The sequence below is a fragment of the Carassius gibelio genome, chromosome B5, assembly GCF_023724105.1.
Source record: "Carassius gibelio isolate Cgi1373 ecotype wild population from Czech Republic chromosome B5, carGib1.2-hapl.c, whole genome shotgun sequence".
Taxonomy (NCBI): Eukaryota; Metazoa; Chordata; class Actinopteri; order Cypriniformes; family Cyprinidae; genus Carassius; species Carassius gibelio.
In genome coordinates, this window is record NC_068400.1 from 37,312,667 (window position 1) to 37,331,926 (window position 19,260).

At 38.3% G+C, this 19,260-nt stretch overlaps 3 protein-coding genes across 8 annotated transcripts in view; 1 reads left to right on the forward strand and 2 right to left on the reverse strand.

Annotated features, from left to right (window-relative positions):
* The first annotated feature begins 187 nt into the window (after positions 1 to 187).
* Positions 188 to 6,010, forward strand: fam219ab (family with sequence similarity 219 member Ab). Of its 4 annotated transcripts, none has more exons than XM_052557133.1 (6): positions 188 to 628; positions 2,626 to 2,725; positions 2,867 to 2,969; positions 3,069 to 3,149; positions 3,230 to 3,305; positions 4,251 to 6,010. In XM_052557133.1, the coding sequence occupies exons 1-6, from the start codon at positions 572 to 574 to the stop codon at positions 4,407 to 4,409; spliced, it is 576 nt and encodes a 191-aa protein (XP_052413093.1). In that variant the 5' UTR covers positions 188 to 571; the 3' UTR covers positions 4,410 to 6,010. The 4 variants fall into 4 exon arrangements, with proteins under 4 accessions (XP_052413093.1, XP_052413092.1, XP_052413095.1 ...); XM_052557132.1 differs by having other exon boundaries at positions 226 to 628; positions 2,623 to 2,725; XM_052557135.1 differs by having other exon boundaries at positions 239 to 628; positions 3,230 to 3,284.
* On the reverse strand, positions 6,006 to 9,437 carry klf9 (Kruppel-like factor 9). The gene is made up of 2 exons (XM_052557131.1): positions 8,583 to 9,437; positions 6,006 to 7,754 (listed from the first exon to the last, which is right to left on the reverse strand). Exons 1-2 carry the CDS (start codon positions 8,965 to 8,967, stop codon positions 7,477 to 7,479), a joined length of 663 nt encoding a protein of 220 aa, XP_052413091.1. The 5' UTR covers positions 8,968 to 9,437; the 3' UTR covers positions 6,006 to 7,476.
* A 2,041-nt stretch (positions 9,438 to 11,478) lies between these two features.
* The window catches only part of trpm3 (transient receptor potential cation channel, subfamily M, member 3), a 92,078-nt gene continuing 84,296 nt past the window's right edge, over positions 11,479 to 19,260 (reverse strand). For all 3 annotated transcript variants that reach the window (XM_052557412.1, XM_052557411.1, XM_052557410.1), the window contains 4 exons: positions 18,862 to 19,012; positions 18,422 to 18,615; positions 17,895 to 18,027; positions 11,479 to 16,905 (listed from right to left, as the gene is read on the reverse strand). In XM_052557412.1, the coding sequence (XP_052413372.1) occupies positions 15,402 to 16,905; positions 17,895 to 18,027; positions 18,422 to 18,615; positions 18,862 to 19,012 (1,982 nt within the window). In that variant the 3' untranslated portion in view covers positions 11,479 to 15,401. The remainder of the gene's footprint in view (positions 16,906 to 17,894; positions 18,028 to 18,421; positions 18,616 to 18,861; positions 19,013 to 19,260) is intronic.

Here is a 19,260-nt window from a genome sequence, read left to right on the forward strand (position 1 = left end):
AGCTGTCCAGGGTCCTGAAGTTATTTACACTGTGCTTGGTATTGGACAGGTGCATAAAGCACGGCCTCTTTCAGTACTGTAAACATGCAAATAGACACTGTTCCTCAAATCACGTCAATAAAACATCTTTGTTTGCATTCACTAGATTCCAATCCCTGCCGCCATCCCTGATCACAGGTTCGACATGGACTGCAAAAAACACCATCCCACACAAAATCTTGCCATCTCTAGGTTATACACACACCGAGATAACCCTGCACGATGTCTGTGTCTGATGCTGGTCTTGGGTGGAGCAGACATCGCTCGATGGCGTTGATTGGGGCGGAATCCGTGGTGCCGCTCGTGTCTCCAGACTCGTTTCTCCCGGAAGTGGGTGGTTAAGTCGCCACTCGGTCACTGCTGGCAACGAGCGATCGCTGTGATGAAGGAGAGTCAGGGACATTCTTTGGGCTGACAAATATCCGACGACACAGCTGTGAAATTTCATTTTTTTTAATCAATTAGTTGCGGTATACCCGCAGGAATCCACCACAAACGCTCACAAAAAAGGCTCAGACACCCCGCCGCCAAGATGATGGAAGAAATTGACAGATTTCAAGTGCCGACCGAGGCAGAGATGCAGCCTTTTGTAAGTTAAACCAAACGGACTCTTTTAACAATCGATTAAATCCCAAATGTTTTCAGTATGCGGTTATAATAACGTTTTGATGAGCGAACGGTAGCTCAATATGAAGCAAAGACACATGGAGTAACGTTTTTTCATTAGTCTCGTGTTGTGTCACCACAAACCGTTATTTTTTTTATCGTTTTATAAAAATGGCAAATATCTTATATTACGAGAGATCGATGATGGCGCTTCTATGTCTGATGTATTTTTTGCTAGCTAATGTGAGGATGCTACTATGATGCTGCGCACTGAGACTGTGTGTCTCCCTGCAACGAAAACAACATCTGCTTCGTTTTATTTTATAACTTCAGCTCAGCTTGTCCTTATATTTTCTTCGAACTACCTTCGTAACGCTGTTTGTAATGTTCATTTGAAATACTGTCAGTATTATGTGATGTTTCACCAATCTCGTAGAGGCCTTATACAGCCTTAGACTGCTTCATCATGGAGAATACGTGCTAAGGTACCTGAATAATACCCAAACCCCTCCCGCTCCCACCCATGACAAATTCATCAATAATTCTCAGGAAAATAACCAGCTCTGCTCGAAGAGACATCTGGATGGCCCATATTTAAATCATGATCTGTACAGTAGCTGTCAGTGTACCTCTTGTTAGTTATAGCTCAGTGGCTCTCGTCTGTTTGTGCTTCAAGACACAGATTTTTCATTCTCCAACACAATACCCAACTGTACTTCAGACTGGAAATTAAAATGATTTATATCAAACGCATACGCCTAATAATATCCATATTTATTCATGCAACAGAAATAGTAAAATTCTAAAAGTAAAGAGTCGGTTCTGTCACGCTTTCTCTATTTACCACATCAAATATATTATGGCTTGAAATCAACATATATTTAAAGGTTAAGTATGCAGTTTTTGCTTACCTGTCAAGAAGTAGGCCTAACTCTGCTAGTGTGGCCTCTCTATTGGAACCATACTTTCAAAATCCTCCATCTGGTTAAAGAGCCACTTTGAACTTTGGCTTGCACTTTCTGTAACCGAATCGTATCAGTCACGGTCTCACACTGGCTAAACACCCCCTGGCTCAGCCAGTAACCACGTCCCAAACTCAGGCTAATGGTTGAACTAGAAAGAGATCTGAATATTTATAGGGTTAGTTCACCCAAAAATCAATTAGTTACTCACCATCATGTCGTTCCAAACCCATAAGAACTTTGTTCATCTACCGAACACAAATTAAGATATTTTGGATGGAATCTGAGAGCTCTCTGACCCTCCATAGACAGCAACAATATTACCACGTATTAGACTATTTTAGCGATGTCCTCGCTACGTTTCTGTGCGTTGATTGTGGGAATATCGTTGCTATTTATGGAGGGTCTGGGAGTAAAAAATATCTTAATTTGTGTTCCAAAGATAAACGAAGGTCTTATGGGTTTGGGACAACATGAGGGTGAGTAATTAATGACAGAATTAAAAAAACAAATAAAAATAATAATATAAAAACTATATTATATTATATTATATTATATTATATTATATTATATTATATTATATTATATTATATTATATTATATTATATCAAATAATGAGTATATGTACCGTTTTTGTGCTCATTGTAAAATCTGTGTCAAAATGTGTTGCACTGAACCTATATTTTTTCATCCTATTTCCACTTTTAATAGATTTAGGTCTTTGAAATTTGAAATGAGTTGCCAACAATTAATTCTTGGCCTTTTTCTTATTTGAAGATGTCAAATTGCTCCCTTTGCTTTTGAAAATGTTGTGTTTCCTCTCACATCAATCCCAGGGTGTCATAATGAGCTGGGAGAAATCAAACAGTAGAAATCAAGTAAAGCTTTGTTCATCCACACTGATCAAAATGGACAGAGCAAGTCTCTTGTCAAGAAGAACAAACATCAAATAAAATTGACTTAACTGATAAAACTAGACTGCCTTGACACTTCTTTCTTTTCCCCCCTTTCCCAGCAGGATCCAGCATCATCGACTACATCAGAGGCAGACTCAGATACCAGGGAGAGTGAACCTGCCACCCTCAACTATAAACCTTCTCCTCTCCATATGAAGATAGGTGAGTTATGGGATTGTTTATATCGCCGAATGCAAAAGCTATGTTTTTATTCAAAGCAATTTTGGCAATTGTGTGTTGCTTCTATTTGACATGATTCAAATATAAACATGTCTAATATTGTTTTTTGTTTGCACTGTAAAGACAAACAGAGAGAGTTGGTTAGGAAAGGATCACTGAAAAATGGCAATGCTGGAAGCCCTGTCAATCAGCAACCCAAGAAAAATAATGTGATGGCCAGAACAAGGTACAAACAAGAGAAAATGATCACAGCCTTCACTGTTTACATAGTCTGTTTTATTTCATATTCATTGCAAAACCTATATCTATTTCTCTTACCATCCAGGCTAGTGGTTCCCAATAAAGGCTACTCTTCTTTAGACCAGAGTCCAGATGAGAAACCTTTAGTTGCTCTAGACACAGACAGGTATGCCCTTCACTCATCCTTTACTGACTGATTTACTCCCCCATTGGCCATAGACCTCATTGTTTTTACTTGCCTTGCAGCGATGACGACTTTGACATGTCTAGATATTCCTCGTCAGGATATTCGTCAGCCGAGGTGAGGTCTCTAAGGGAACAGGTACCTATAAACTCTGGTTAATGTCCTAAGCCCCATACCACAAGCATCATGACAGTGGATTTCCTTCTCAAATGTCACTCACAATCTTGTATGCTCAAAATTCCCTCTTTTGTTTTCCTTTAAAGGAATAGCGCACCCAAATCGAACTTGCCCTCAGGCCAACCAAGATGTGGATGAGTTTGTTTCTTCATCTGAGAAATTTACCATTACATTATTTGCTTACTAATGAGTCCTCTGCAGTGAACGGGTGCGATAAAAAGATCACAAGTATTCCATTAAGATCTTGTGAAAAGCTGCATGTTTTTAATACACACACACACACTCATCATTAAGATGTTTTTAATGTCAAACCATTGCTTCCAGCTAAAATACAAGTACTCTATCATTAATATTGAATTGTCTAGTGAAAAGTCATCTTGTCTGAAGCAGCAAAAAATTTGCACACATCAGGCACCAACTCCAGTCCAAACTAATATTATAAAAATGTTTTGGCCATAAACTAATATATTTAAATAATGAATTTGTTTATTACAGACATGCAGCTTTTTACTTCACAAGACTTTAATTGGTGGACTGCATGTGACTATGATTTTTTTATTAGACGTTTGGACTCATCGATGTAATGCTATAATCCGATGAAGAAACAAACTCATCTACATCTTGGATGGCCTAAGGATGAGTAAACTTTCAGAAAACTTTAATTTTGGGTGAATTGTTTCTTTAAAGGTCACCATTGCTCATTTGTTATTGCTAATTATCTTCATGTTTTCGTTTGTGTCATTGATTCATTAAACCAATAAATGTCCCAATCAAGCTATTGAACCAACCCTGATGTCTTATTAATCTCTTAAATAACTGCTGCCAGGAGTATTGAATTCATTTATATGATTTAATTAGTGGCGGTTATACAGCCTGGCCTGACATGCTGTCCATTGCTTCCTGCAGCAGATAAACCAGGATCTGAACATCCAGCTACTGAAAGATGGCTACAGGCTTGATGAGATCCCTGATGATGAAGACCTGGACCTCATACCACCCAAATCCGTTAACTCAACTTGCATGTGCTGCCAAGCCACCTCCTCCACTGCTTGTCAAATCCAGTAAATCTGTCATCTTTTCCCCTCCCTGTGCTCCCTCTTTCTCTTTTCCTCCATCGTTTCCTTTCATAACCTCAGATAAGACATCTAATCAATATTACAGAGGGAAATGTACAGTAAACGTTATGATGAACATGGTGTACAGGAAGATGTGAACACTTACACACACACACAAAACACATTACATGTGCTAAAACACACATATAGACACATTTACACTTAACATATGATTATTAACATGACTATTATTGGTTGCTTCCTCCTATGGCAGGATTTGCTAATACGCTAGGAGAGTCTGCTCACTTTCACCTAGCTCCTAGCCGCATTGTGTTACACTGTACAAGTGAAAAGTAGAACAAACAAAGCATTCGGATGGCTTTAGTTGTGAATTAAAAACAACTTGATGTTACAGAGAGTTTGAAATAGCTTATCCACTGAATTCTCTGCTTTCATGTTGCACTCATTGCATTAACGTTGTCGTTATGGTAAGATTTGATTTCCGTACGGATCTGGTTGGATGTTTATTGTTTGTGGCTGCTGTTGAGGCTATACTTGGATTCTTTTCTGTTGAACATTTTGCATGTTGGTGCATTCGTACTGCAGAGCTAACAATAGCCTTGTCCGGCATGCACCTGGCCATCACACTTTTTGTTTACTCTTGATATCTCACATGTATTTAATTGAATCACGTTTGAAGCGACGCTGGATTTGAGATGTGCTTGAGTCATGAACGAAAAGAAAAACAGCAACCCTTTTTTTGTGGATTGGTCAAAGTCTAGATATTTGTTATTTTCACAGTAACCTCTCACAACAGACCGCAGATGATAAAATCATTACATGAAGACCTTTCAGTCTCAGAAAGCAGTTTTTCAAAGGTCAGAAATCATTGGGTATGATTTAATAACTGTTATGACATGACGTTTCATTTCTTGGATGGAATGTCCAAACATATTAAATATTTAAAATTTCCTGTAAGCGTTCTTATTGTTTTATTCTGGAAGATGTTCAGATTTCAAAGACTTGAAGGCACCAAAGAATGTTTATGTTCCTTGTTGGAATCTATGTCCATTTTAATTTAGCATTTTATATGCATACCACCAATCAGGATATATTACTGAATGTCATGAAAATACCGTTTAAAAGCACTGTTGGTCTTTGGAACTAAATCTAGAATGTTATTGTCTCTAAACGGATCAAATTCTCGGCCTATCTTGACATTTGTTATTGTTATTATTAATAATGATTCAAGCTCTCAATGATAAACCTGCACTGTTCATCTACACGACATCCTTTTACAGATTTTCCCCCTCCATTCAGCTTTGAAAGCCAAACACATTTTATGTGTTATCTTTACACTCTGCTGTCTTGATCAAGAAACATTTTTCATTCGAACTGCTCATATTCACTTTTTAGTGCGTTCTAACTATGACTAAAATAGTGTAATGACCTGATGTATTCAATTCAAAGCGTAATCAAAGGTGAGCGTTTGTTGGACAAAAGCTGTGTTTTTATGTTATAAATATGTTAATTATGTGAGAAAGTCCATTTATGTATTAACAATGTTGTTATTGGTTTCAGTGATATCAATAAAAGCAGACCTGAATTACACCTCTCTTTGTTTTAATTATTCTCCATATACATAATTTACAGGTTATGAAAACAGTTGAATGTTGCATAAATGATACCGATGGAAAAGTACAGTGCATGTATGTACAACAGTAGTGGCTCAAGGTCTGTAAGACAGATACAGTATACACACCACAACACTTGCATTCACACTATACGACTGAGAAGAGTTTTGTAAATTACACCAAAGTACTTTTATTACATTCTGCAATCTAAGAGTTCTTAAGCTCAAAACGAGGCACAGGTTGAGCATTTTTACAATTACTGTATGTTTCAAATAACCTGCTTCTTGAATTCAGACTCTCAGTCTACTAAACATGGAACATCTGAACAATAAATTAGCACAGATACTATATGACAATAAAAGCCAAACATCTGTTGATCTGTTATCATAACATCAAATATAAAAATCTATACAATTGTTATTGAATAAAGAACCAATGCATTGATTTTTGATTCACATTTAAAATTCAGTTTGTGCTTGTGTCTTTTAAAGCACAATGGCTGTTCATTACGGTAGATCTAGATTCAAATTACACTAAGTATTTCAAGTAAACAGCTGCTAATAAAACCATAGATAGTGGGAGAAATACAATATTTTGTTCTGTCTTTTTCAGCTGTTCAATTAGTGTACGGTCCTAAGGCACAGCTTGTAGTGTGTTTTCCCATAACAAACCAATAGATGGCGGTGGGAAACTATTAATGAGTGAACATTTGTTGAGTCTCACTACATCATTTGTGAAGGCTGATAAAAAAAAGTTTCAAAAAGAAATAATAAAAGTGTTCTGAATGAGGAGTATTTTCAATGCTGTACATTAAATAAGTTACATTCTTCTGCATAACTGATTAGAATATGCAAATAATTACAATTGTTAAAAAAAAAAACAATCACAAAAGCTTGTTTGTGTACGTAAAACCAATGCAAACTTTATCTCATAAGTACCCATCTATTAATATCATATCTTCAACACTGAAATCAACCACTGTCCCCGTAAATAACACAAAAGAACCGAAAAACATTCATAGCGACTATTGTAAAACCCACTTCCAATAATTGGACCACTGCAAAATTTGACACTTCAAAGTGATCAATAAAATGTGTCGGTTTCAGCACGCATAATATAGTTTTATTCAGAATATGTTCACTTCCCTTTGTCACAGTGGTTGTATAATAAATCCCCTGGCTCCTCTGTATTGAAATCTGTCATATCTGTGACATACCCCTATACATTTTAAATAATCCTCAGAGTAAATGCTTATTACATTGTTTCTGCCAAATGATTACTGTACATTCCATTGAGAAGTCCATGAGAACTCCAGCACAGCATCTCCATTATGCATAACACCTCTGTTATCTCATATAATTAACTCAATAACAGAAGCTCCGAGATCTTAGCCTCAGGAAAGAAAGACATCCAAAATGTGCAGTGGAGGGGTCACGTGGTTGCTCAAACACCAGCAGACACGTGATCGCTGGAGCCAGAGGACGATGTGGACGTTGAAGAGTGTCGTCTTCGCCCGGAGGGACCCTGGAGCATGCTGGGGTGGAAGCCGTCGTGTCTGCGGGCGTGCTTGGTGAGGTGATCGCTTCGCATGAAGCATTTGTCGCAGAGCGGGCACGTGAAGCGCTTCTCGCCGGTGTGCGTGCGAAAATGTCTCGTCAATTCATCCGATCGTGAGAATTTCTTTGCGCAGCCTGGCCAAGTACACTGAAAGGGCCTCTCACCTAAACAAAACACAAAACGTAGAGAGGAATTTAAGACTGTTGTTATTTCGTCCCAACTAAAAAAAACAGCCCGCTGCAAAAAAAAAAAAAAAAAAAACCCGGCCGGCACATCTAGATTTTTTCCATGCATGTAAGCACCTTCACCGACGTTTTGGCAGCTTTTTTGGGTGTGTCTCTGGGATGTCAAATTCGAAGAAAACGCAGATTTTTTTTTGTAGGTGTAGTTGGCGGTGGATGTGAATGCACTCATGGGCGGGGCTGCGCTTGGCCTTAGTGCTGCACCACGTGTCCAATGTTTACAACTGTGGAATCAGGAAGTGTGTGCATCGCGTCATCGTTGCGTTGTTAGGTTATGTGCTTATTTTAGTGCGTGTCCCAGTGAAGTATGCAGATCATCAGAGACCAGCGGCCAAGACACACTGCGATTAGACTATTTATAGAATTGAAAAGAATAGAATGGGACAGTATAGAACAGACATTTAATTCATGAAGCATAAACCATAGACAGATTAAAATGGGTTTGAGGCAGTTGGAAATTATTCTGGCTTTTTTTTTCACACGATTACGCAATTTTTTGATCACACAGTATCCTGTGTAACAGTGTGGTCTAAGCAACATGTTTGCTCACACTTTGATTAGTAACAGTGTGTACTGTTGAGCGCTCCACCTGCGGTTACACCCACTGTTACATGAGTGACAGTTCCCAAAGCCGAGCCTTTTCCCAGAACACGCGGGCGTGGGACGTAATAACAGACTGCGTGCCAGACACACGAACAAACCGGTGTTAGTTGATTTACTGTACACATATGCATGTTTCCTTTTTCTTACCCGTGTGTACTCTGAAGTGCGCCTTAAGATGGGATGATTTGCCGTATATTTTCCCGCAGCCAGCATAGGGACAGCAGTGTTTCTTCTCAGCGGATACACGTAATCTGTCGCGGTTCCGTGTCCTTTTCCCCCTGCTCGAGCTTTGTCTGCATTTCTCCCGGTTTTCCTTCACGCCGGGTGGATTGTCCGTATCACTGTTCACAATGCATTTGCTGCTGATGCCGCTCGGGATACACTGATTTAAGTCCAGCAGAATCTTTGCGACCATTAACAGGGTCCGGCTTTCTTGACTTTCTTCAGATCCTTCCTCGCCGGCTAGTTTGTCTGAGCGGTCACCGTTTGAGACCGTCCCCAAGGACCTTGCTGCAGTTTCAGACTCCGTCATTGTAGTTAGCCTACCCAAAATTGTCCTGGAAATGGAGAAATCAGCTGGTACTGTAATTAAAACACACTAAAACGTAGGGAGCGGGATAGTCTTCATATGCGCATCGGGAAACGGATGACTCCGGAAAACGTGGCTTCACGCCTACACGTGTCTTTCCCAATGTGACTGGGATGATTAATATTCCAAGCGAAGAATAAAAGTGCGTGTCGCTTGCGTCTGCATGCACAAGTTATGGAATAAACATCCAAGTGCCTATTCCCAATATTATTTGAACCACATCACAAATTGTGGAACTTTGCGTACTGTCATTCCCTTCTTTCCTCATAAGTGCGTGAACTCTGTTTCGCTGTCATCTCTTCTGAAAGAAACTACTTCGCGGAATCCCAAGGTGTCATCATGAAACTCGTCGCTGATTGGACACGAGGTCTTGAATGCAGTACCAGGAATCACCTAGGCAGCATGAGATTGAGGGGTTATGGATCCAATAGTCTTCTGAGCATCACATGAGGGGCGTGCTAACATAACAGGAACTACGAGTAGTATACCCTCCTCCAGCACCGGTGTACTCAATGCACTGGCTGAAATAGCTGTTTCTAAAAATAAGTAGTAGACGTTTGCATTGATAAGATTAAGCATTTACAGATTTATGTACAGTAACTGGAAGTAAAAATTAAATAAAACAATGAAAAAAAAAACATGTGATTCATTTTCACACTGTATTAACAGACACCATACATTGAAAAATATAACATATGCATAAAATATAGAATTCAGTAAATAAATCATAAACTTTTTCAGTTAAAAAGCTGTAGTAAAGATGCACGAGGCATACGTTCTGTAGACAGGCAATTCTCGAGACGTGGGACTAAACAGGACAAGTAGCCTTAATAAAAATCCAATAATTATTTTGGAATCATTTGTTCAGCGTGTTCGCCTATGTTTGGGTGCATCCCCGTTTCTGTTTTATCCAAAAATGCGTCTCTCCACGGGTCAACACCACCTTATACAAAATGCATTTCCAAATTTATATATATATATATATATATATATATATATATATATATATATATATAAATTCAAATGATTGAACTCTGCCTCACAAGGTCACGGCCACTTTAAATGTAAACAGTAATATTTTTTTTTTCTTCGAAAATGGACCCCCTATCTGCCTTCGACCTGAAATGCATTCTTTTATCTCTCAGCTTTCAGGGAAGCTGGTAGCCAATGAGAGCAAACGTAACACTACCCTTTTCGGAGTAATCTCCGGACTCACGGAGGTTCACACTGAGAGACAGTTCTAGGAAAATATGGGAACAACACTTGTGACCCCATTTCAAGAGTTTATCCGGTATGAACGTATTATGATACTGTTGATACCAAAAAGCGTAGTCACATTTTGCAACAGTAGAGAAAACAACAAGAGACTATCAACAATCCTATTGAACACACACTTAAGCAGAATACTCTATAATCATCTAAATTGTTAGCATTTCATATCTGACGTTTCTACACATTTCGTACCATAACACTTGTTTATTGCTATTATTATTATTAACAACACTTGATGGCAAGCTCTTGACATAGCCTAGGTCTGTTTACTTTTCTTGGTAAGTGTTGCCAGTCATGGGAATGAGATTTCATTATCGCAGGATAATGAAATCCAGGTGTTGTTTTTGCTGTACTATTTGAAAAACAACGCATGTAAACAACCTACGACATGTTAAGTCGTGTAATAAATCATCTAGTTTCTAACAACGCAGTCCATACGAGATGGGTCACGTTGTTGTTGTTGTTGCGCTTTAAACAGCCCCGCACACACACGTGGGTGTTTTTGTGGAACAGAATGTACCGTGAACTAGAAGTGAACTTGAACGCCTCCCTACGATGCAGAAAGCACAGTGCAAGCAACCCTTCCGCTCGAATGCAGAGTCACGCTTATGTTTCTGGAGAACAGCACGCTTAAGGATCGGTTCTGTGGAATATCGGGATGCACAGTATCAAAGCTGGTAAAAAGCTCTAGTAAAGATGCACGAGGCATACGTTCTGTAGACAGGCAATTCTCGAGACGTGGGACTAAACAGGACAAGTAGCCTTAATAAAAATCCAATAATTATTTTGGAATCATTTGTTCAGCGTGTTCGCCTATGTTTGGGTGCATCCCCGTTTCTGTTTTATCCAAAAATGCGTCTCTCCACGGGTCAACACCACCTTATACAAAATGCATTTCCAAATTTATATATGTATATATATATATATATATATATATATATATATATATATATATATATATATATATATATATATATATATATATACTGGTATACTAATGTTAAATGAGGGAAACCATCTAAAATAAAGTAGATAATTGAAAGGTGTGAAACTTTATACATGTTTAGATCTTTCAACATAATAAACCAGGTGCATGACATTCTCTACAAATAATGTGACAAACTCCTAATGATTACACTGGAACTAAAGTGAACAATAATAATAATGAACCACAATAATGTGTTTTGAGTTATATATATATATTCTTTTATTTGTTAATACATGCCAAACATCTTATTCACATTGAGGAATACAGTATACACATTTGTATTTGCATCCAAATACTTAGCCTTCTTTTGTAGGACAAGAGTCCTCGGATCCCTCTGTTCTCTCATCTTTTGGAAGAACAACATGCATTTTAAAGACACTAAGTAAGATAAGACCTTTCCGTTCAAACTACAGCATTATTGCAGAAAACATGTGCTTGGACTTGTTAGCAGACAAGTGCTCACTAATAAGTTTAAAAAGAAGTGGAGGGGGAAACTTGACTAAAGTGGTATACAATTCACAACTTTTTATGCTACAGTATAGGAAAATATTAAGAAAATACTGTACATAAAGTTATGTCATGTCATTTTGGCACACTGGGTAGGTTGTCATAGTGTAATGTCTTCTATCAAACACAGAAGCATTCTCGTAAAATCCTATTATTATATTAAACTCGTTTTTTACATCCACTGAAAGATTTACAGTTCATATACAGAACATTTACATTTGGAAAAACAAGTGTCATAAATATGCTTGCTCTTGTATCCCAAACAAAATCTCTTAACAAGAAAGCAAACCGGAGGATAGTGAGATAAACTTGCATTCAGTAACTTAAAAGATCAGATGCTTTCTCCATCTTATGCTGGAACCAGTCCAACAAGAGGCTTTGTTAAAAGACATTATCCAAAATAATACAGCATGTTTTAAAGGCCCATAATTGTTCACATGTTCATTTCACCTCCAATTTAAGGCTCATTGCAGTATAATCATCTTGTAAAAGTGTTAGCTCCTTCCCTGTGAAGGACAGCAGGCCCAAATAGGAAATCAAGCTTGAAATCATACAAAATGAAGCAAATCTGATTAACATAGTGAATGTCGTACTAATATTAATAATAAGATCATTGGATATTTGAAAACCACAGTGATTAAAAATTACTGCTATGCACAAAAAATAAAATAATGTCTTTAAGTATTTTGCTTTTGGTTCACATACAGTACAAGCTCTAACACCAAGTGAACATTTATACATCTCAGAACACTGTGACTGTAATAAATGTTTTCAAATCTCTTAGCAGTATTGCACATTGGTAAGGCAAATAAAATACATCGTATTAATGATACATATGGTGGAAACGGAATGGCTGGAGTAATTTATTTACTAAAAAGTGACTACATTGAATAGTACACTGGATTAATGCCAGAGATACAAAGCACATTTGTGTATTGCTTTAAACTGCACCGTTTCATTTGATTTAAGTCAAACAGCAATTTAAAACAGTGTATTGTCGAGTAGTAATCGTTCTACTTTAATTAAAGTGATTGATTGATGTATTTAGATGCAGTTTTTAAAAATGGACAAGTCAGAAAAATGCCCACTATGATAAAAACTTTTTTTCATTATAAACAATAATCCACACATTAATATATTTCTTGATTAACCATAAAAGAGGAAGAGAATCGTCAAGGCATATAACTTGCTTAAAATAGAAGAGAATATTATGTACTGGTGTTTATTATGTCCTTCCATAATGATAACACAGAATGACATATTTTTAATATTGAAGGGGTCCTTGTCTCAACTGTGCTGACATGCTTTTAATATCTTTCTAAATTAAACACTGCACTATCAGGTTGATTAGTGATGAGACGTGTGCATAATGAATTCCTGCTTTAAAGTGCATAACACTTCTTACTGACCGACCCGACTGACTCTCTGTGGCATCTTGCATAGCAAGTCAAAATATATTACCTGTTCTGTGTAAAACAACGTACACTTAAATAAAAACAACCAGGCATTTTGATTTTAAATCCATTTTTGAAAGGTTCTCTATGTATTTGCATCAGTCTGAAATGTATGTTTGGAATGGCATACTATCACACTACTATATATTTTGCCACTGCAGCACTTTTTTTTTATGAATGGGAATTATTAAATGACCTGCTACCTGCAGTCACAATCTGAATGCACTGCATAATACTGTTCAATGTGCTTGACTGTTCATTTGAAGTTGAACATTTTTACATTAAATTTAGTTAAATAGGTATTTCCAAATTGAACTTGCAATATAGACATGTTATATGACATCAAAGCAGCATACTACTGTTTGAAACACTTATCATCATATACTGTTTACTTCTTCCACATACTACTATTAAGTAGTATGCAGTATACAGTTTATATAGCGCGGTTAGCAGTAAACTAGCATTCCATACCAAACATGCTGTTACTGTAGGGTTCAGCTGGTTACTTTTATTTAGATATACTCAAATGGGTGCCCTGCTGTGATATATTTGGAACAATACAGACTAAAAAAAAAGACAAAACATATTCATTTAAAGATTTAAAATGTATCTGTTTAATAGTGAGAGTTGAAGTTGTGCACAAACTTATGCTTTATTCAGATACCTCATATAACGTTACTGTCTGCTGTATGATTATGAAGCTTTTTGAATGCAGATGTATACACCCACATGGGCCAAGAAGTATTTCAAGGCTCCTAAAGGTTAATTTTGTCATCATAAAACCAATTATACTCTACATTCAACATCTTCAGGAAGATATGTGTACGTTCAGCTTATCTAGTGTGTGGGTTGACAGAACAAATCTTTGTATACACAACAAACTTGAGCATTACATTTTTGTAACTGTCAAAGTCCTATTTTCATATATGTTTCAACCTCTATCTGGCCTGTAGGAGATACACAGTATATGAAGAGAGTGCATGATTCATGCTGTGTCGAGGGTGATTCATCTAAGCTAAAACAGTAAGTTGCATTGCAAGGTTGTGTTAAGGCCTGTTCACACCAACACAAATGTTCAGCACAAAAATTCAGTTCCAAGTGGAAGTTGTGTTTTCAGACCTACAGTTTGACAAAAATGGCAGACAAAAGCTGAATGAAAATAGAAAATCACTCCCTGACAGTAGGTGGCACTTATACACAAGGAGAAATGTTACCCTGGTACATAAAATGCTTTTTAAAAAATGAATACTTCTCATTTCTGAAGCTCACCTGTCACACAGAGTCAAAATAGCTCTGTTTTCGCATCCAAATACTTTTTATTTATCAAACAACATCAAATACAGGAGTACAGAGCCAATAGCTGGTTCCAAAGCAACAGTAAATATCTGAGGAAAGATCTGCAAAATACTCTGTTGCCGAGTGCCACTAAATTCGAGGTCTCACTTTGAGCATACAAAATTTGTTGTGATATGATGTCACACTCTGAAGTGTCTTTTAAAAAACTTAAATTCACCACTTAAAAATGTATGTTCTTTTAATTCAGCTACAAAAAAATTCCATTATGTTCCGATCTTCTATTGGTTGCATATCAGAGTTAACCAAACTTGAACTGTGGAAGGCAGCTAATGTTTTTTGCATGTTCATTCGCTTGCGTTTGAATGGAAGTCAGTGGAACGAAAAGTGTACTGTGACTGCCCCTTAAGTTCTGTAACAGCAGTGGCTGTGGGCATGTTTCCAAAAAGCTTATTGTTTGGCTAGTTTTTATTTATTTATATTTTTTTTGCTGTGGCATGAAAAAGTTACTGGAAACCTCTCCAAAAATAAAATCCTGCATTAACAGCCGTTCACTCAAATTACTTTTTATTTTTCATACTGAACATTCATCTTAGTATTAACAGGCCCTCAATGTTTTCACCTCTCCTGGGAACTAATGTTGGCCTTAGGGCAGTGGTCATCCGAGTCTATGAATTTTAAAGAACACTTTGCATTGCAGTGTTATAACAGAAAAGTTGACACCCATGATAAAACATTCCAGTGTACAGCTAATTACTCACTCAGACGGTACTAATTAACGGACTGGCCCTTGGATTTTAAACGAGGTAGAGCCATCCTACAGGAACTAGATCTACAGTGGCATCACTACTAGTATGCCATCATCACGTGTAGTTTTGTCTGCTGTCAAAACTTTGGAACGCCAAGGGTTTGGTCAGTTTCCTCATGGACAGCGAGTCTGTCTTACCCTCCAGACTTGTCCCGGCTCTGGCCTTCTGGAAAGGATTCCTTGAGCTCCCACGACCCTTGTCCATTCTCTCACTAATGGAGAAGCTCTTTCGGGAGTAGATGTTGGAGTGGGACTCCTCCGAAGAGGAGCAACTGTTTGCTCGCTCTAGTCTAGATATCGGCGAACAAAATGGGCCAAGCGCGAGGCCCAAGCCCAGGTCTCTACCTATTCCACCACTGCTGCTTTGACCCCCCTTACCTGTGTCTGCTGACCCCTCTGCGGGTTCCTCCAGATCAGATTCTGTGTGACTGAGCTCGGCGTCTCTCTCAGGGTGTGAGACACCCAGGTCCTGGGGTTTATCGAATGTGAAAGAGCCACCAGGGGAGTCAGACCTCTCTGGGACAGGGTAAGGGGTAGAGACGCAACGGATGTCGATGCAATCTGTTATGCTGGTATATTCGGCCGCCTTCACTTGCACACCCATGCCGCCATAGTAGCCACGTGATGTGAACATCAGGCTGTGCGACTTAACCAATGGCGGCTCGTCCAGAAACAAAGGCCCTGCTGCAGACAGGAAGCGGCTGCTCTTGGACCTCTCGAGAATGCCAGCTGATGGTGGCGGCGAGGGGTCCAGGTCCCAGGGGGGCAAGGTATCCGGCAGCAGGTTGGCAGAGCAGAGCGATAGGTCAGCGGCGGCACTGTCCTCAAACAGGACCGTACCATCCGACTGTCTTTCGCTGCCACCTGCCCTTCTGCTGCAGTCCCGCCCCCCTGAGAGCACCACCTCCATGATCTCAGAATGGAGAGATGAGTCTCGAGCGAGAGTTGGAACTGTCCGGACTGGCTCCAAGAAGCTCTCAGTGGGCGGGACGTCCTCTGAGGCAGAAACATAGATATCTATGCAGGAAGAAGGGCGAAGCTGCTGCTGCACAGATAAAGTATTCAAAGGTGTGGGCTTGGACTCTTTGGGACCTGCTCCTGAGGACACAGACTGTGAGCTGTTGGCCCGATGGAGGCTGAACAGTCTGTCTTTAAAGAAGCCTTCTCCTCGATCCGCTCCGCTCCTATCCTTGGAGGAGTGGCTTACGTAAAAGGAGTGACTGCGGACACGTGGGGCTAGAGCGGTCGGAGATGTAGGAGACATGGATTCCTCTCCACCCTGCTCCAGAGACTCTTGTAGCCTGTAGGAATTGCCTTCTTGGCTGTTGAAACTGCTCTGCCGCAGGATGTAATTTGTATCTGTGCAGTCAGATGATGTCCTGGAACGGGCTTTGTTGACTTCGCCTCGATCCATACCAGCAACTCGCTCCAGTGCCACAGCAATGCGGCCGATCATCTCCTCCATCTGGGCAAGCCGGATATCCACAGTCTGCAGGGACGCTTTCATGAAATGTTCCCTCTCGTTCACTTCCTCCAGACGCATTGCCATGTTCTCCACCCTGAGTGATCAGAGATTAGACAATTTCAGGAGTATTCCTGTGGCCATTTCACAATCTTACTGTTTTGACTGTATTTTTGTTCAAATACCGTAAATGTATCCCTGGTGAGCATGAAAGTCTCAAAACCAAAAATCTGTAGTATTGTACAGAATTAAGTGCTCATTTATAGTGATAAACATTAATTTATTTTATTTTTATTTCATTTATAATTACATATTACTTGTATGTGTGTACGTTTGAATGAAAACTGGGGCACAGGGACCCCCGGGGGCCACAAGAGGGTGCTAAAGGGCTTACAGAAACTTTAAGAGAAAAGAAAATAAGTTTACAAATTGAAATTTCAGGTTCTCAAAGTTAACATTTTACACTTAAATATTTATTAGATATATTTAATGCATGGAATGACATATATTTGTGAAAAAAACTTTACAAATAAATCTAAACTACACTAAAAAGTTACTCTTCAGTTTTATTTAAAATTACTCCAATGATGGTTAGAATATTATAATCTTATAATGGTTATATAATGATATTATAGCACTTACATATTATTGCTCTTTTGTTGATTTTGATTGTTCCATTGTCCTCATTTGTAAGTTGCTTTGGATAAAAGTGTCTGCTAAATGACTAAATGTTAATAAAAAGTAATCCTAGTTTTAATTTGCTTTGGCCGATTTTAATTTGACCACGTAAAAGCCAATTAAATAATTCAGAACACAACTTAGTATTCTTAATATTATTTTCTCATAAAGCATACATGTGTGCATAATATAAATATATATATATATATATATATATATATATATATATATATATATATATATATATATATATATATATATATAGCTGCCTTTAAATTTTAGGAAGGCGATACTTTGCAAGGGGGTTATCATATTTGAGGGCCCTTGCCATAAAATTCTTGAAGACATCTGGTTTGAAATACATTTTAAAGTGTTAAGGTTCTGTTGTGTTGTCTGAAATGTTGTAACCTTTCAGATGTCACACGTATCCTCTCATCATTGGAGGAATTGAAGCGGTCATCTTTCTCTCTGAAATACTCCTCCATGCACTGCTCTTCAAAGTCATGTACCTTCTTCAGTTCATCTTCAGTAATGAAGAGCTCTGTGGGGGGAGAGTTTTTTGTCAGTCACTCTTTCATAGCATAACCATGAAGTCCAAGTGTTTTCTGTTTTATTTAACTTTAATTTTAATTTTAAAATGTTTAAACCTTGTCTCCAGCACACTGTAGTTTTTGAATATGCAGTATGCATGCTGTGCAACACATACTGAATGTAACTTTTGCACGGTAATACGAGGCAAAAAAGTGAATGATTTCAAATAGAAATGTCTCACTATTACAAAATAATCATGTTTGGCAAAAGATGGTATCAAAGAGAATCTTTAAGTCGACATGAGTAGGTTTCACTCTCATTATCGGTATGATCTGAGAAACCAAAATGACTCCTGCTGTCATTTTGAGGCTTTCAGTATATTGCAACAGCATTTTATCACTCACTCAGCCCATAGTCCCGCTCATCCTCATCATGTTTCCTCCAGCGACAGCAAAGGTGTTTGAGGACCATAGTTATGTGGCTGAAAATGATGAGAGGAGGAGGAAGGACAGGACGTTCATGGAAGGTCATGATCAACTGGTACCTCTGGAACTTCCAAACCTGGTTGGAGATGGACTTCACTTCAAAGAATGTGTTACTGTGAGAATAAAACACAACATTGGCAGCATGCAACACTGTTTTTAAAAGGTGAGCTCATTAACCACCCACAGTCTGTTCACTGACTACCTGATGCATGGTGCAAACAAACCTGCAAAGCACTGAAAAAAAGAACTCTGACTTCATTGCACCATTAGTCAAGAGTAAAATAAGTAATATTTTGTTATTAAAAGGTTTGTCCATTGTTTAGAAAACCACATAAGATATAAATATTAATTAAACTTACTTAAAGACAGCAATGAGCAAATTAACCAGAAGGATGTTGGCCACCAGCAAGTAGCAGGCCATGATGGCTGGAATAATCCAAGCTCCGGTTTTGCAGGGTGGGAGAGACACGATGACTCCTTCTTCTGTGGTGATGTTCTGGCCACATGGAGCTGTTAAAATAAACATACAACTGAGTGTTGCCGAAATTTAAATGAACAAACAACTAGCAATTACGGTCACTTTAGAAAACAGACGATCTCTCACTCCCTCTCTGACACATGCGCAAAAACACCAAAATCAAAGAACCAGTCAAAAGCGGGTCGTGGATTAAAACTGAATGGAAAGACTATATGCACCAGTTGTGGAATTCAAATATATTAAAAAATATATTACATATGTCAAATTGCAGACCCAATAT